General features: G+C 44.9%; 1 protein-coding gene across 10 annotated transcripts in view; it reads right to left on the bottom strand.

The window, feature by feature from the left end:
• The window catches only part of RTN4 (reticulon 4), a 40,195-nt gene that overhangs the window by 13,348 nt on the left and 13,177 nt on the right, over window positions 1-13,670 (bottom strand). For 4 of the 10 annotated variants that reach the window (XM_064415532.1, XM_064415534.1, XM_064415533.1 and 1 more), the window contains 2 exons: window positions 12,947-13,003; window positions 9,729-12,035 (listed from right to left, as the gene is read on the bottom strand). The exons of 1 other annotated variant lie outside the window; for it this stretch is intronic. In XM_064415532.1, coding sequence (XP_064271602.1) covers window positions 9,729-12,035; window positions 12,947-13,003 — 2,364 coding nt within the window. Of the gene's footprint in view, window positions 1-120; window positions 264-3,594; window positions 3,818-9,728; window positions 12,153-12,946; window positions 13,004-13,670 lie in introns of those variants that run through there. 5 more of the 10 variants (XM_064415531.1, XM_064415535.1, XM_064415537.1 and 2 more) reach the window with 4 other exon arrangements.

Here is a 13,670-nt window from a genome sequence, read left to right on the forward strand (position 1 = left end):
CTTGTTTTTTGGGGTGATTTTGTTTGGTTTTTATTTCTTTAAGAAAGATCAATTAAAAGCGCGAGCTACGAGCGAGCGGAGCTCACGTGTACCACAGAAAACCAGGAAAAAGGAACTGACCCGTTTTGGCATCCATCTTGAGCGTGCAGCGAGCGCCCAGCCCTGGCACGGCTCGCTCCCGGCGCTTTCCACTTCCTGCGAGGGCGCTCGGGGGTCGGAGCTACGCAACCTCCGCCCGCTGCCATCGCCACGGCAGCGGGGCCGCCAAGGGCCGCCTGCGCAATGAACAGCTCGCCTCTATCCGCGATTTACAGCCCGGCAAACCCCGCGCCTCAGCGCCACAGAAAGGCTGTTGTGTCAAAGGGGAGGGGAGAGGGGGGAAACACTGTGCGATTTACAGGCGTTGGTACACTGGAACCTTTCTGTGACGTGAAAGGTAGGCACGGGTCCCTTCCATTCTCCTAGTAACAGCGAGGCACAGGGAAGAGCCTTTTGTGGCTCACTCAGCGTTGTGCCAATAGAGAAATGGGACAGCAGCGCTGAGAAGCGCAGCTTTCAGCACGGCTGCGGCACAATGTCCCATCTGTCACCGAGCAGGAAAAGCTGCTGGGCAGAAAATCCACAGGCACAAATTGCTCTGCATTTCTGCTCAGAGAGGCCTTTTCCACTTATATGTAGTAAATTTCATATTCACACAGGATGATCTTCAGGGTTTCTACTGATCTCTGTGCAGAGAATCCGAGTGCTCACCCTGCAGCCCCACTGGACACAGCCCAGCCCCCAGGAGAAGCCACCAACCATCCAGTGGTTGGTGTGTTCAAGCACCACCACAGCCTGGGGTTTGACATTTTCAAGGCTTCCTGCCTCAGGGTTATTATTCAAAATCCTGGTTGACATCCTAACAGGAGCAGAGACTGGGCCATAACATTGCAGCCTCTGTTTACCCTCATCAGACACATCGGAAGCCACTTTGGGCCTTGACTTGTCTCCTTGCAAGCCAGGAACAACACCAGCTCTTGGCTGGAGAAACTGGGTGGTGACAGCAGAACTGCAAGTGGTGCCAAGCACGTGGGACTGCCACCAACAGAGCTGTCCCAGGGACAGGCATCGCCATGGAGCAGCACATCCAGCAGGATGGATGGGCAGGTGGCTCCGCTGGGTGCCAGAGGGCACAGAACAAGGCTGCGCCACGCACTGCTCAGGCTTGGCACATCTGCACCACAACCCCAGCAAAAAAAAGTGATACAGATTTCACAAGTACATGCTAGAACGACAAGGCAAACACTACCAGAGTCTAAAAAAAAAAAAAAAAAATCTCCCAGATATTACCTAATGAGCCAAACAACATTTTCATTTCTACTTGACCAGACACTCGTGAATGTGTGCACAATGTACCAACTGGGAAAACCATTCCAAAGCCCCAGTTATTCATGACAAAGCTTGCCTATGCAATCTTTGCCATCAGTTAACTAAGTTAAACCAAAATTCGGAGAGATTTCTGCTCATTAATTAGAAAAGAATCCTGGGATAACCTAGAAGTATAGCTGTGCTCTTCACCAAACCATCATACCAATATTCAGCCATTAAAACCTGACAATTCCTTGAAATCATTAAAAATTAAATAAATAAATGTTACTTTTTAGTACTAATTACTCCATAGGGCCTATCTTCAAGAGCATTAAAAATTAAAATTATGCTACTCCCAGGGAGACCTGTTTCATCCTATCTATCGAGATGATCAATACCACAGGTATTAGTCAATGCCAAAGGTTGTACCACTTGCATTATGCTCATTCCTCAACTACAACACATTAACCAAATCTAAATTTAAGATTATATTCATTAGGAAGTAGTGTTTCAGCTGCAAAGTCCAACTACAAATCTTACTTTTTGCTCTTGTCTGGTTTCAGATTTAATTTTTTTTTTAAGTAATTTTTTAGCATGGAAAGAAGCGTGTTGCAATATTTGCCTCTGTATTTATTTTGGGGCTTGATGAATAGTGCAATCAGTCCCTGAACTTTACCCACCGTTTTCCAAGCCACTGGAGCCTGACCTAAGGAAGGAAGAATGTGAAACACAGTATCTTCATCTTGTTCTAAACAAAAAAAAAAACCCCTCTAAACCAGGTTTCAACAGCAGCTGCAAAAGGAGAGGAACCAGGGTCTTCTGCTTCCCCAAAACCCTTCATTTCTGCTTCCATTTTCTTTTAGAGCCGATCTCTGCTCAGGATGGGCAGTTCAGGGGTTTTAAACCAAAACAGACTCCATTATTCTCAAGGCCTCAAATTCCAGGGTTGGAAATGTGCTTTCAGATCAACACCACCCCTGCCAGGCTGGCTGTAAAAGAAACCTGAAAATTGGGTCTGAAGACAAAAAGGGACAAAAATTGCCTTCCAATTTTTACCAAAACCTTCTGACCGCAGCCCTCTTTTTTCCCTTTTCTTTCTTTCTTCCCATCCCCACGAATTTCAGGCCTGACGTATGAAGCCTTGAACATTTAAATTACTTACATATCAACAACAATATATTACTACACACTGCATAATATTTCCCCTGATATTTTACAGCCCTTTAATAAAAGATTAAGCTTTAAGAACCTGATTTTGCAGAGGCGAGGGATCAAAAAAGTCCTTCAGGACTTTTTTGCTATATATTTAGGTTCTGAAAAAGCATTCTTAGGATTTCAGAGAGCTGTCCATTTTGTTCACGTAGAATATAAAAAACCCCAGATTTTGAACAATAATTCCCAAAAAAAGAGGAAAACGTCACAAGCACCAAGCACGACAGGGCCCTTTAAAATACATTTAAGTATCCAAAGATAATTAAATGTTTCTAAAGCTTGTCCTGTTGATAAAGTATGAAGATTACTTATTCAAATAAGGCTTAAACTCTAACACACTGAGCACTAATGTAATGATCCACAGAGATTTACACCGGAGATCTCCCATTGGTGCTTACAGGAACAAAGGTCAGCACCACACTAATTTAAGGTCAGATACTTATTTACCTAAAAAATTAATATTACAGCTGTAAATTCTGAAAAATCAGACACAGTTTTACCTAGAATTTGACAGAATTATGAAAGATCCAAAACAAACGGGATTAAGGGTATATTTCAAAGAGATTTTTAGAGAAAATATCCCCACCCTCCTGTAGCCTGCATGCAATTTCTCCTCTTAAAAATATTAAAACATGACCTGCAAATTACGAGGGGTTTTACAGTTAATGGATAGTATTGTTAGATTATTAACAATCTCGAAATTTCCAAGGATTACGGACCAAATTGGGACTACGCCGGTATTTGTGCCATGCATACCAAAACAAGCCCTTCATTAATATGCTCTGTAGACCTGGAAAAGATCTGCAGTGTCACACAAACCGTTTCACCTGCATAAAGTATTTATTCTTCTGCAGTGCTCGTGTTTACCCATTTTAACCTGCAGCTTTTCTAATTCTGCACGTGGCAAAAAGAGACTCCACACCTTCGGCTACATTTCACAATCAAATAAATACATGCTACAGACACCATTTGCTGAAAACGACCCACGGCATCTCAAAGGAATAAAATAAGCAAAGAAGGTGAAAGAATAAATACCCTTATCCTTCCAACTGCTCGGCTGACTGTCCATCTCTCCAGCTAGGATTATCAATTATGCATTCCAAGAGGCGAAGAGCTGCGGGAGAAGTGCCCTGCAGCCCAGGGAGGGAACCATGGGCTTCCCCGGGCTCCGCAGTGGTGCTGCACTGGTGCTGCAGGAGCGGGTCAGCTGACGGGGTGTGGAGCTGACGCAGTGCTGGCACCGCACGGCCCCGCCGGGGAGCGCGGGCACGGCGGGAGCGGCTCCGCCCGGCCCGGCCCGGCCCGGCCCGGCCGGCGGCTCCTCCGCACGGACGGCAGCGAGGGCTGCGGGGCCCGGCCCCGCTAAGCGGCTTTTCGCCGCCCGGCTAAAAGTAGTCACCAGACGAGCTTTAAATAGATTGCTTTTCAAACAGGGGTTCAAAGGCGTTTACAAACCTCCCAGATGTATGGCTTCCCCTGGCGCTTCTGTAAACTAATGTCTGCCTGCTGGAGGACTAACAGAGAGCCTTTGTAACACTTCTCCCTTCACAACAAGCAGCGTGAAGGGAAACAGAAAAGGACCCTTTCTGTGCCTGGAACAAAGGCACAGGCTCATGAAGAACACGATTAATCCTTTTGCTGGTATCTTTAGTCCCCAGGAGCTGCTCAGCCGTATTTATTCCTCTTAAGGAAGGCTGCAGAAAAAGTTACTCAGCCCTTTACCTAATTCCTACTAGCAAACACCTTCCTCTTTTTTATTTTACATCAGCATTCTCTGTTGGCAGCTGCTGACCTGACAATTAACTGTTCCCTTAATTTAAATAAAAACAGGAACCTGGCAGTTTACAGTACCAACATATAGAAAGTAACATTTGGAAAGTACTGTACAAACACGAGAGGAGAGTGAATTACAACTCCCAATCTGAAAGAGAAGAGCTGTGGGAATCCTGATGTCATTTTGTTTCCATCCCTGATGAAAAAAACCCACAATTTATTTTCCAGTTTGGAGTTTCTTCTTAAGATCTGGAGCTAAAAACAGGAAGCTAAAATCTTCCCGGGACTGCTCCAAATCCTCTTAAAAATCTAGTACACCAATTTCTTAAGAACTAGAAAAGGGCATTCCCACATTTCCATGAAAATACTGTGGACCAGGAGGGCTAGAGATCCCAATTCAGACCTTGAATAGACAGTTTCACTTTTCATTAGAACAATCTTATACTGAGAAAGATTACTACAAAGAGACCCAAAGCCCTGGTTTTGACTTCAACTGCTACATAAATTTAAGGCCTCCTTTGACAGCAAGACCAGTTACATCTCTTTTTAACTTATACAAAGATGTGCATTTCAGTTCCAATTTCAACAGGTAAATCCAAACAAATCCAAAATAGGAGGAAAGTAGGGAGTGTATATTCAAATATCACAGTGCAAGCAAATGTGAAAAGTTGCACTGTACAAAAAAAAGTACAAAACATGTCTGAGAATCTGTGTCTGTCTTAAAGTTGAATTGGAAACCACCAAAACCTGTGAGTCCCCCACCATATTTGCACTGTCACTAAACTTGCCAAAAACATTGTGCTTCCAAAGGTCTTTCCATTAATTATCAAATTTCTAAAGACACCAAATTAAAGCCTCTTCATTTCATGTTTATATTCTTTATATCTTCTACTTAAAATAGTGCATTTATGGAACTCTAACCAGAGTTTATTGTGGCCACAGCAGAGCAGCTGCAGCACCAGTCCTGTTTGTGCCATCCCCAGTGTGCCCTCCCTGCCCCCCAGATCCTCCTCTTGACTCTCTGCATACTCAGTGTTCATTCTCACCACTCCGTGCAAACACACCCAGAATGAAATCCATCTCCCATTTCAGGGAACAGGGGTCCTTACTCTGCACAGGCAGCAGCACTGCCAAACTTCTGGAGGAGCTCTGTTTTCAGCAGGGATACTGCACACCTGCCTCCAGAGCATGTCTGAACACCAAGTGCAGAGGAGGTGGCATTATCAGGTCCCCCAGACAAGTCAGACACAATCAGTTGTGGACATGAACACGGCACGCCCCAGGCTCCACGGAGCTGTTGCCTGGCAGGGTGAGTGCTTTACTCACTCGCTACTCACACACTACATCACCCTGAGCAGGGGCACTGGGAACAGCCCTGCAGCTCCCTCAGTGCTGGGGCCTGTCTGGCAGAGTTGGGAACTTGGCCCAAATGCTCCATTTTCTCCCTAATTCTGCCACTCTGAAGGAGCTTGCTCAGGCTTTGCTCTTTTAGCAGCCCCAGTGACAGAAGTTGTCTTTGCCTCTCAACTGGGGCACAAGAGCTCTAATGAAACACAGCAGGTCTGTGTCTTTCCTTCAGAAAATGTCACTCACTGGGTTTGGGTTTTACCCTCATTCCTCTTCTTCCTCTGCAAATTCTCTTCCCTCTGGAACTCTCCATTTATTACTATTTACCTGGTAGCATAAAAGATGACCTGAACAAGCAAAGAATCTAAGAGTACAATGAGATGAAATTAAATCAAGATAATTTATAGCAAATTAAATGGAATTTTACCAATCTGCTTCTGAAAGAAACTCAGATGGTTCCAAGGCATTTTTTCTCCAGTCAGAAACAAAAACCAATCCAAACACCTCCTATCTGCTGAGTGGTGCCATTTAACTCACCACAAACACAGAAAATAACAGAAATTCCCCAAATGGGTACAGCTGGTATCAGGCAGAACTTCTAATGCCCTTTAAGATTCACACAACTGCAATGACCTGGTTTCTATTACAGCATCCCAGGAAGTATTTGGTTTCTGCCCCCATGTTGTAGGAGGAAAAAGGAAAGATTCAGCATTAGTATCACCCTCTCAAAGCACATTTCCCACCTCGGCTTCACCTTTGTATTTGCCCCCCCAAAGAAAATCCAGGAAATGTAAAATATTATTAATTAGCTGCATTTCTGAGTGCCTATAATGAAAGCAAATAAAACAGTTAGATTTAATCTGAAGGGAATGTCTACAGAGCTGGTGGTCAAACCCATCATAAAACAAAGGTGTTCTGGGAAACTGAGTGTCTTGATGGTAAAGATCTCAACATTACTTCCAAATATTATTGTAATACTCAACATGGACACACTGAGGGATTTAAACTGCCAATTTCCATTTTAGTACATAACTTTGTTGTGGCCAGAGGTTTTGAGTCTATAATTCAATAATATCAATTATAATATAATATAGAAACCTCCACATCCCATCAATCAAAACCAGGTTTGTGGAAAGCTTGGGGAGGGTTAATGATCTGTATGACAGAAGAAAGTCTGTGCAACAGAAGGGCTGAGATATGTAATGTGTATATTTAGCTTTCACCTCTCAAACTCATTTCAGGAGCTGGGAATTCCTCCAAACCTGGATGGATCCCTTCCCGTCCGGCAGGCGCTGGGGTTCCACCTCGGTGACAAACACTAGATGGCATGAGAGCCCTGTCACACAGGCTGGCCCCAGTCCATGGCTCCCCAGTGCCTGCTGCACCGGCCTGGGGCTCACACCTCCTGCACGAGCTGGGCAGCAGCACCTGAACCCACAGAACTGCCCTGGGAGCTCTCAGCTTCCCAGGCTCATTGATGGAGCTCGGGAATGAGCATCTGAGGTCTGGGGAGGGACAGAGAAGCAAAGCTGTTTGCTCAAAGCCAACTAAGCAGCTGCTGAGAAATACAAAGTAGGAAAAAATAAATCATTGTATTCAAGATGGCAGAAATTGCTGGTGTTGCAGGGGGGTGTTTGCCCTTAAAATTGCTCCAGCTGTTACATACAGTTCTGAATTTGTTTGGGTTTTTTTGCTTTTGTGTGTTTCTTAAATCTGTCCAGGTTACCTAAGGGTGTGCCAGGCATCATTCAACAAACTTCCTTCTACCCAGAATACTCTTCAAAGCTTTACATTTGCTTCAGTGGACTGGGTAAGTTTAAAAACTATCTGCAACCTTTTTAGAATCCCTGTTAGCTCCCCACAGCCCACTGGGGCTGTGGGAAGTTACAGCACACTGGCATTTAGGTTAGCTTCCAAAAAATAGCACTGTTAAGTAAGCATTCCACAACCTGGGATTTAAGTGCACCAGTAAAGCAGCTCAGATTAAAGCTCTAACAAGCATCAGTCACACCATCACACCAGCTGAATTCCACAAGTCTTGAGACACAGTGAAATCTATTTCAGTTCCACTGATGGGTAGGAAAAAAACCCCCAAAGAACAAAGGTAGACTCAGAAGGCCAAACACATGCACAAATGCACTTGGCCTTGTGATGAACAATCCCTCCTTGTTAGCTCTTCAATGATACTCTGAAATTGTCCCTAATCAGTGTGGTATTTAAAGCAGACAACTGATGTTGTTTGTGGCTTTTCTCAGAAGTACAGTTCTGTATTTTACAACACAGAGTGTGAAGAAAAATTCAGAAAAAAAGGGCCCATTTTTGAGCTGGTATTCTCATCTATTTAGCTTTAAGCAAGTGTACCTCTGACATAAAGCAAAAAATTTTCTTCCCAAACAACACAGCGTGTCAAAAATGCAAAGTGCAGCTGCTCTCCAGAGTGAACACAGTGCTGAGGGGCTGCAGCTCCCCAGCCCAGCTCACAGCACACTGGACAGGCCTGGGCCCTGTCCCTGCACTGGGCCATGGATGGGAGCAATGGCACTGTTCAGCTCCTCTCTGCAGCTTCTGAGGCAGCTTCCCACAGCTGGAGGAGCAGCAGCTGTGTCCTCCTCAGACCCACAGGGAGGGGCTGCCACCCCCAGCCTGCTACATCTATGCAATGATTAAAGACCTTCTCCAAAGGTCTCCCTTTAATAGAAAAGCTTTTGTGTTAGTTTTTTTAAGTGCAGTGTTTTGCTTTAGCTTTTTTTTTTTAAGTAGTCTGAGCTCTAAGCAATTAACCCCTTGACATGAAGCCCAAGACATACAGCTGCTCTCTAGACAGTTCTGTCTGCTGGAAGCCTGAGGAGCCTTCACAGAACACACAGACACACAAAGTTTTAACAGTGCAGATTATCAATGAAATTTTACCCCAAGCCAAGGGAAAAGCAAAACTCTCTCCTTTCTGCCTTACCTGTAGGTATAGAGGAGGTGAGACAGGAGAAATTGCAAAGGTAAATATAAAAAAATACATCTTCTACCTTATTTCCCAAACCAATTTGAATGGCACCAACGCTGATGTTCACTTCAGCATGCACCTGCTGTTCCCTTCCAACTCAGGGTATTCTGTGATCCTATTTTATGAACTGTAGGCTGCAGCTACTGCATAAATACAGTACTGCTGCTGAGTCAAACTAACTCCTGCTTTTCTATTTAGAGCACTGTGCTTTCTGCAGTAGGTGTTTTTTGGTGTGATTGCTTCTGGTCAAAGCTTAAGTAGCAGCAGAGTGCTGCAATATCAAAAAGCAAAATACTCCTCTAGTCTACAAAAAGCTGGGAATTCATGGTGTTCAGTTTAGAGAAAAGAGTAAAACTTCCTGCTACTATAATTGCACATTACTGTAAGAAAAATTAACTACACTGAAGTACAAGCCCCACCTGAAAAGAGAAACAGAAATTAATACCCGTGCTGTACATAAACCAATTTTAGTGTTTGCAGAACACTCTAGCTTCTTAAAGACCACTTTTTCAGTAACCTGCATACTGAGGTCCCTCATGTTCACCACTTGTTTAAACCACTGGCCTTGCTCTAGCACAGGCTGGAGCTGCACAGGCTCTTTTCCAGATTCCAGGCACATACAGGAACAGCAGGGGTATTTTCCTGAGTTTTTCAGTCTGATGTCTAAGCTGTTAAAAGGAAGAAATGCCTGTTCAAATCATGTACACACAGGAAACAGCATCCCAGATGCAGAATTTGGGAGGCCACACCATGGGGACAATCACAGAAGGCCTGCAGTGGGCAGTCACTTAGTTCTGCATCGACAGACCATGAGCAGCAGAGCTGGAGGAGAAACCTGGAGATGCTGAGTCCATCCCTGATAAACAGAAAAAAGGTACTAAAGCAATCAGGATATGAAAAAGGTACAAGTGCAGGCACTGACATTTTCTGTTACCCTTGGCCTACAGAGAAGTTTACAGAAAGTGATTTAAAAAGAATAAGTCAAGACATGCTTAAGTTTAGCTAAAGAATTATGCAGATCAGCAAACTGCAAGACAGCATATCAGATTACCTGAAGACTTATTCAGCTTTGCTGAAAATACAGCAGTAGGTTTTTTCTTTTCTTTAACAGAAGCAGCTTCTTTCTCAGCTTCCTTCTCAAAAGCTCCTGGTTTTACTACACTGACTATCTCTTTTTCAGCAGATAAAGGTGAGGTATCTCTGGCTGGTAAGGACATGGTGGATACTTCAGGCACTTCTCTGTCCACAGCCTCCAAAGATTTTTTCAAGGCATTGCTATCTTCCTCAGCTTTTACTTCTACATTCTTCACAGACAGATCACAGGGCAGCTCTGGGCAAGGCAGCTGCTTCTCACCCTGGATCACCTTACTGATGTCTTCACCTTCATCTTTGTGCATTGTTTCTCGGTCAGTGGCTTCTGTCACAAATTCAGGAACTGCTTTAGGATGACCTAACATCACAAAGTCTTCTTCCACCGAGCCTGGGGAAGACTCCATGGGGGAGAGAGCTTTGTCATCTCCTGTTTTTGGTTCCATAGCAACAGATACATCAGCTGAATAAGCCAAAGCATCCAGCTCTTCCATTTGAAGAGGAATCTTATCTGCCTTGGCTATTTTAGCAGGTATTGGCTCAGATGGTGGAGCAGCAACAATTTTGGAAGAGTCCAGGTCAGGTTGGAATGACTCCAGATAAGGCTTGCCTGTGGCAGCTACTGAATCCACCAGCCCTTCCTCCTCATGTTCTTCATCAGTTGCAATACTCTCAGTGGATTTACTTTTTATGAGGAGAGATGGATCTTCACTTGCTTCCTCAGCAAAGTCAGATATCATTTGGCTATTAAACAGGCCAGCTTTTCCAAACTGTGGAGACAGAGTTCCATCTAGTTCCTTGTCTTCAGGCACATCCTGAGAAATGCTTTCTGTTACCAGTGTCTTTGAATACTCTGTGAAAGATGGAGAAGGAGATTCACCAGAGCCCTTTGTTCCCTTAATTAAGTCACATGCAATAGATATATAAGGAGTCTCCAGATCTTCAGGAGTGGTGCTACTCTCACCATCAGGCTGCTTAAATGCCAAAGTCTCCTTTGCTTCCTGGGCCTGTGTCGGTGGTACATTCACTGCCTCTTGGTATGCAGGAGGTTCTTCAGCCTCTTTTACGCTCTCATACTTGGCAGTGGGCATAAATGTTTCTAGTGGGGAAGCTTCCAGCTGCACAGCAGATGCTTCAGCCCCAGCAGCGCCGGTGCTCAGCGGGGCTTCCATAACAATATCCGGCAATATGGGCGACGGAGCGGCTTCCGAGCCCTCGAAGGAGGGGCAGATTTGCGCCGCGGGTTTCAGAGTCTCCTGCGCCGCCTCAGAGGTTTGCACTAAATCAATCTTGGTTTCATAAGCCAGTTTAGTGCAGGCTGCATCGTGCATCTCGTAGGCCTCCTGCACCAGGTCAGGAGTGAGACCCTCGGGCATGTTTGCGGCGCTGTCGGGCGGCACTGGTGAGACCCCCTGTGCTTTAGCAGGGTCAGCTCCCTGCCCTTCCTGCCCAACTGCTCCAGCACCTTGTTCTGGGCCCGTCTGAGCTTTCAGTTCTGCAATTTTTTTCTCATCGTCGGTTCTATTTTCTGAAGTGCCTTCCTCTAGCAGAGAAAGAGTTTTGCCTTTGTTACCACCAGGACTTGGAGAGGAGTCAAATTTAGTACAAGTGATGTAAGGTTCTTTTACAGCTTCTGGGGTGCTTGGGAAGGAGGGCTCTTCAGCACTGCCTTCACTGTCTCTTTCATAATCCTTCTGCACAGTCAGCTTACCCACGCCATACTTGTCATCCAAACTGCTCTCCAGCTTGGCATCTATCTTACTTCCAACATCCTCTCTCATGCTGCTCAGTCCATGACCAGCACCTTTGACTTCCCATATTGGCTCGAATGGTTTGAAGTCTGCATACTCTTCCCTCCTAAGAGGGTCTTCTTTCAGCACCCCTTTTTCACCATGATCACCACCTCCTCTGTACTTGTCTTTGTTATAGAAGAGATCTTCCTCGTTTCTTTCAAATAAATCTTGGGGAGATTCTGGAGACATTTTCAGCTGCTGTGCAGGTGTTTTCTCCAGGTTAGGTAATTCTTCAGGGCCCTCTAGCTGTGTTTTTTCTTTAGCTGGAGATAAAATGGCTGCTGCTTCTTTAGCAAATGGGGGTTGTGAGTATTTCATCTCTGAAACGTCTTTATCATTTCCCTCTGCAAGAAAGGGGTTTGTGGCATTTTTCACAGGTTCTTTATAAACCTCACTGGAGCTCTCTTTGTAAGTGCCTTTTGCAGAAAATCCATCTGAGAGGGTACCAAAGGCTGCGTGCTCTTTAAAGGGATCAGCTGAGAGAGGAGAGAAGGAGGGAAGAGAAGGAGCAGGATCAAGCGGGACTGCAGTAAAATCCTCTTGCCCAAGCGACTTAGTGCTACCTGGCTGCTCCTGCAAGTCCATAACTTTTTCTGTGACCATGGATAGAAAGGAAAGTTAGAGAATGCAAGTGCTCTCAAAGTCAGTGCAAACTTTCAACAGGTTCACATCATTTTAGCTACTAAAAGGCTCATCCAAGGGCTAGCGTGGATACTATGAGCCATTAATACACACTACCACTTAAAGCTATTCTACTTCAATTCTAGCAGAGAAGTAAGCAAGAGGCTCAAGAAGCAGCAACTTTATGCAGTGCAAAGATCTCAGTAAAGCTGAAGATGCCAGACAAGTACAGGGGCAATATTAACAAAGCCAGAACAGGAGGGTGGCAAGGGGAGACAGACAGGGGGTGTGTGGATGCTTGGGCATAAACATATTGCACAAACATGTGCCAGAAAAGTCTTTTTTTTACACCTTTTTTAAAATTTGTGGATGGTGTACCTAATAAAAACTACTAAATACTACAGGTGCAAATTTTACTTCTTTAAAATACTGCAGAAAGTTACTATAGATAAATCTTTCTGCTAAATCAGTAAAGCAACTATGCTCTGATGTATTAACCTGTTAACAGTATCAGTGTCTCTCCTACATCAAGGGTCCAAGAATTCACAGATGGCTGCATTCTTGTTTATGAAACATTTCACCGTGTGAACAAATGAATGCGTATTAAAATCTGGAATAGATCAACTAAAAAGTCAAAACTGAAAAATGTGACTGCGGCTATTCTTGGACCCATGCTGACTTTTAGTAGAAGCAGACTAGTGGGAAAGGGTTAATGAGGTCAGAAAGGCAGCAGATACTCAGACAAAGGGGAGCAGAAAGAACTTGCCTGCAGAGGAGTGCATCAGAGGCTCAGATGTAGCAGGAAGAGCAAAAAGGGTCTCATCTGAAAAACAAACAAATAACCTCAGCAGAAGGAAGGGCCAGGGCGAAGAGGGGAGAAAGCACAGAGTCAGTTCCCACTTAACCCAACAGATCAACAGCCAACACCCAAGAGAGCCAGGGAACACCACCATGAGAGCCAGGAGATTTGGGAGAGCCCACACCCAGATTGCCCCATTCACAATGGGATCGTTACTGAGGGATCTCCACCCTCCAAGCCAGTGACCAACCACAGGGTGAGACACACCTTGGCAGCTACTCATATTTCATTCCCTGACCTTGCACACCACTGGGCAGCTACACCTGCCATTGCCAGTGGCACAGAGTTCTTACTTAGCTCTCACCCACCCTCACATCGCCACACTTGTGTGAGAGCAGCCCCAACAAACTCCACCAAACACTGCTGAAAGTTCAAATGACTAAAGCAAGCTGTGAAACACCCCACAAAGACAGCACTCCTCAGGCACAGCCATACTGGGCCATACTATCTGCTTTGTGTCTTTACTCTTTTCCTTTTGGTATTATACAGACAAGCCCCCAGAGGAAGCCGTTATTTTTAAAGCCTTTTTTGGCGTGATCCAAGGAGTGCATTTGGCTTTGCTGAGTTTGCTTTAAGCCCAGTATCTCCCAAGACAAATCCAGTTCTCCAATTTCTACTCAAAGCTGCAGTA

Source organism: Passer domesticus, chromosome 3, assembly GCF_036417665.1.
Source record: "Passer domesticus isolate bPasDom1 chromosome 3, bPasDom1.hap1, whole genome shotgun sequence".
Lineage (NCBI taxonomy): Eukaryota > Metazoa > Chordata > Aves > Passeriformes > Passeridae > Passer > Passer domesticus.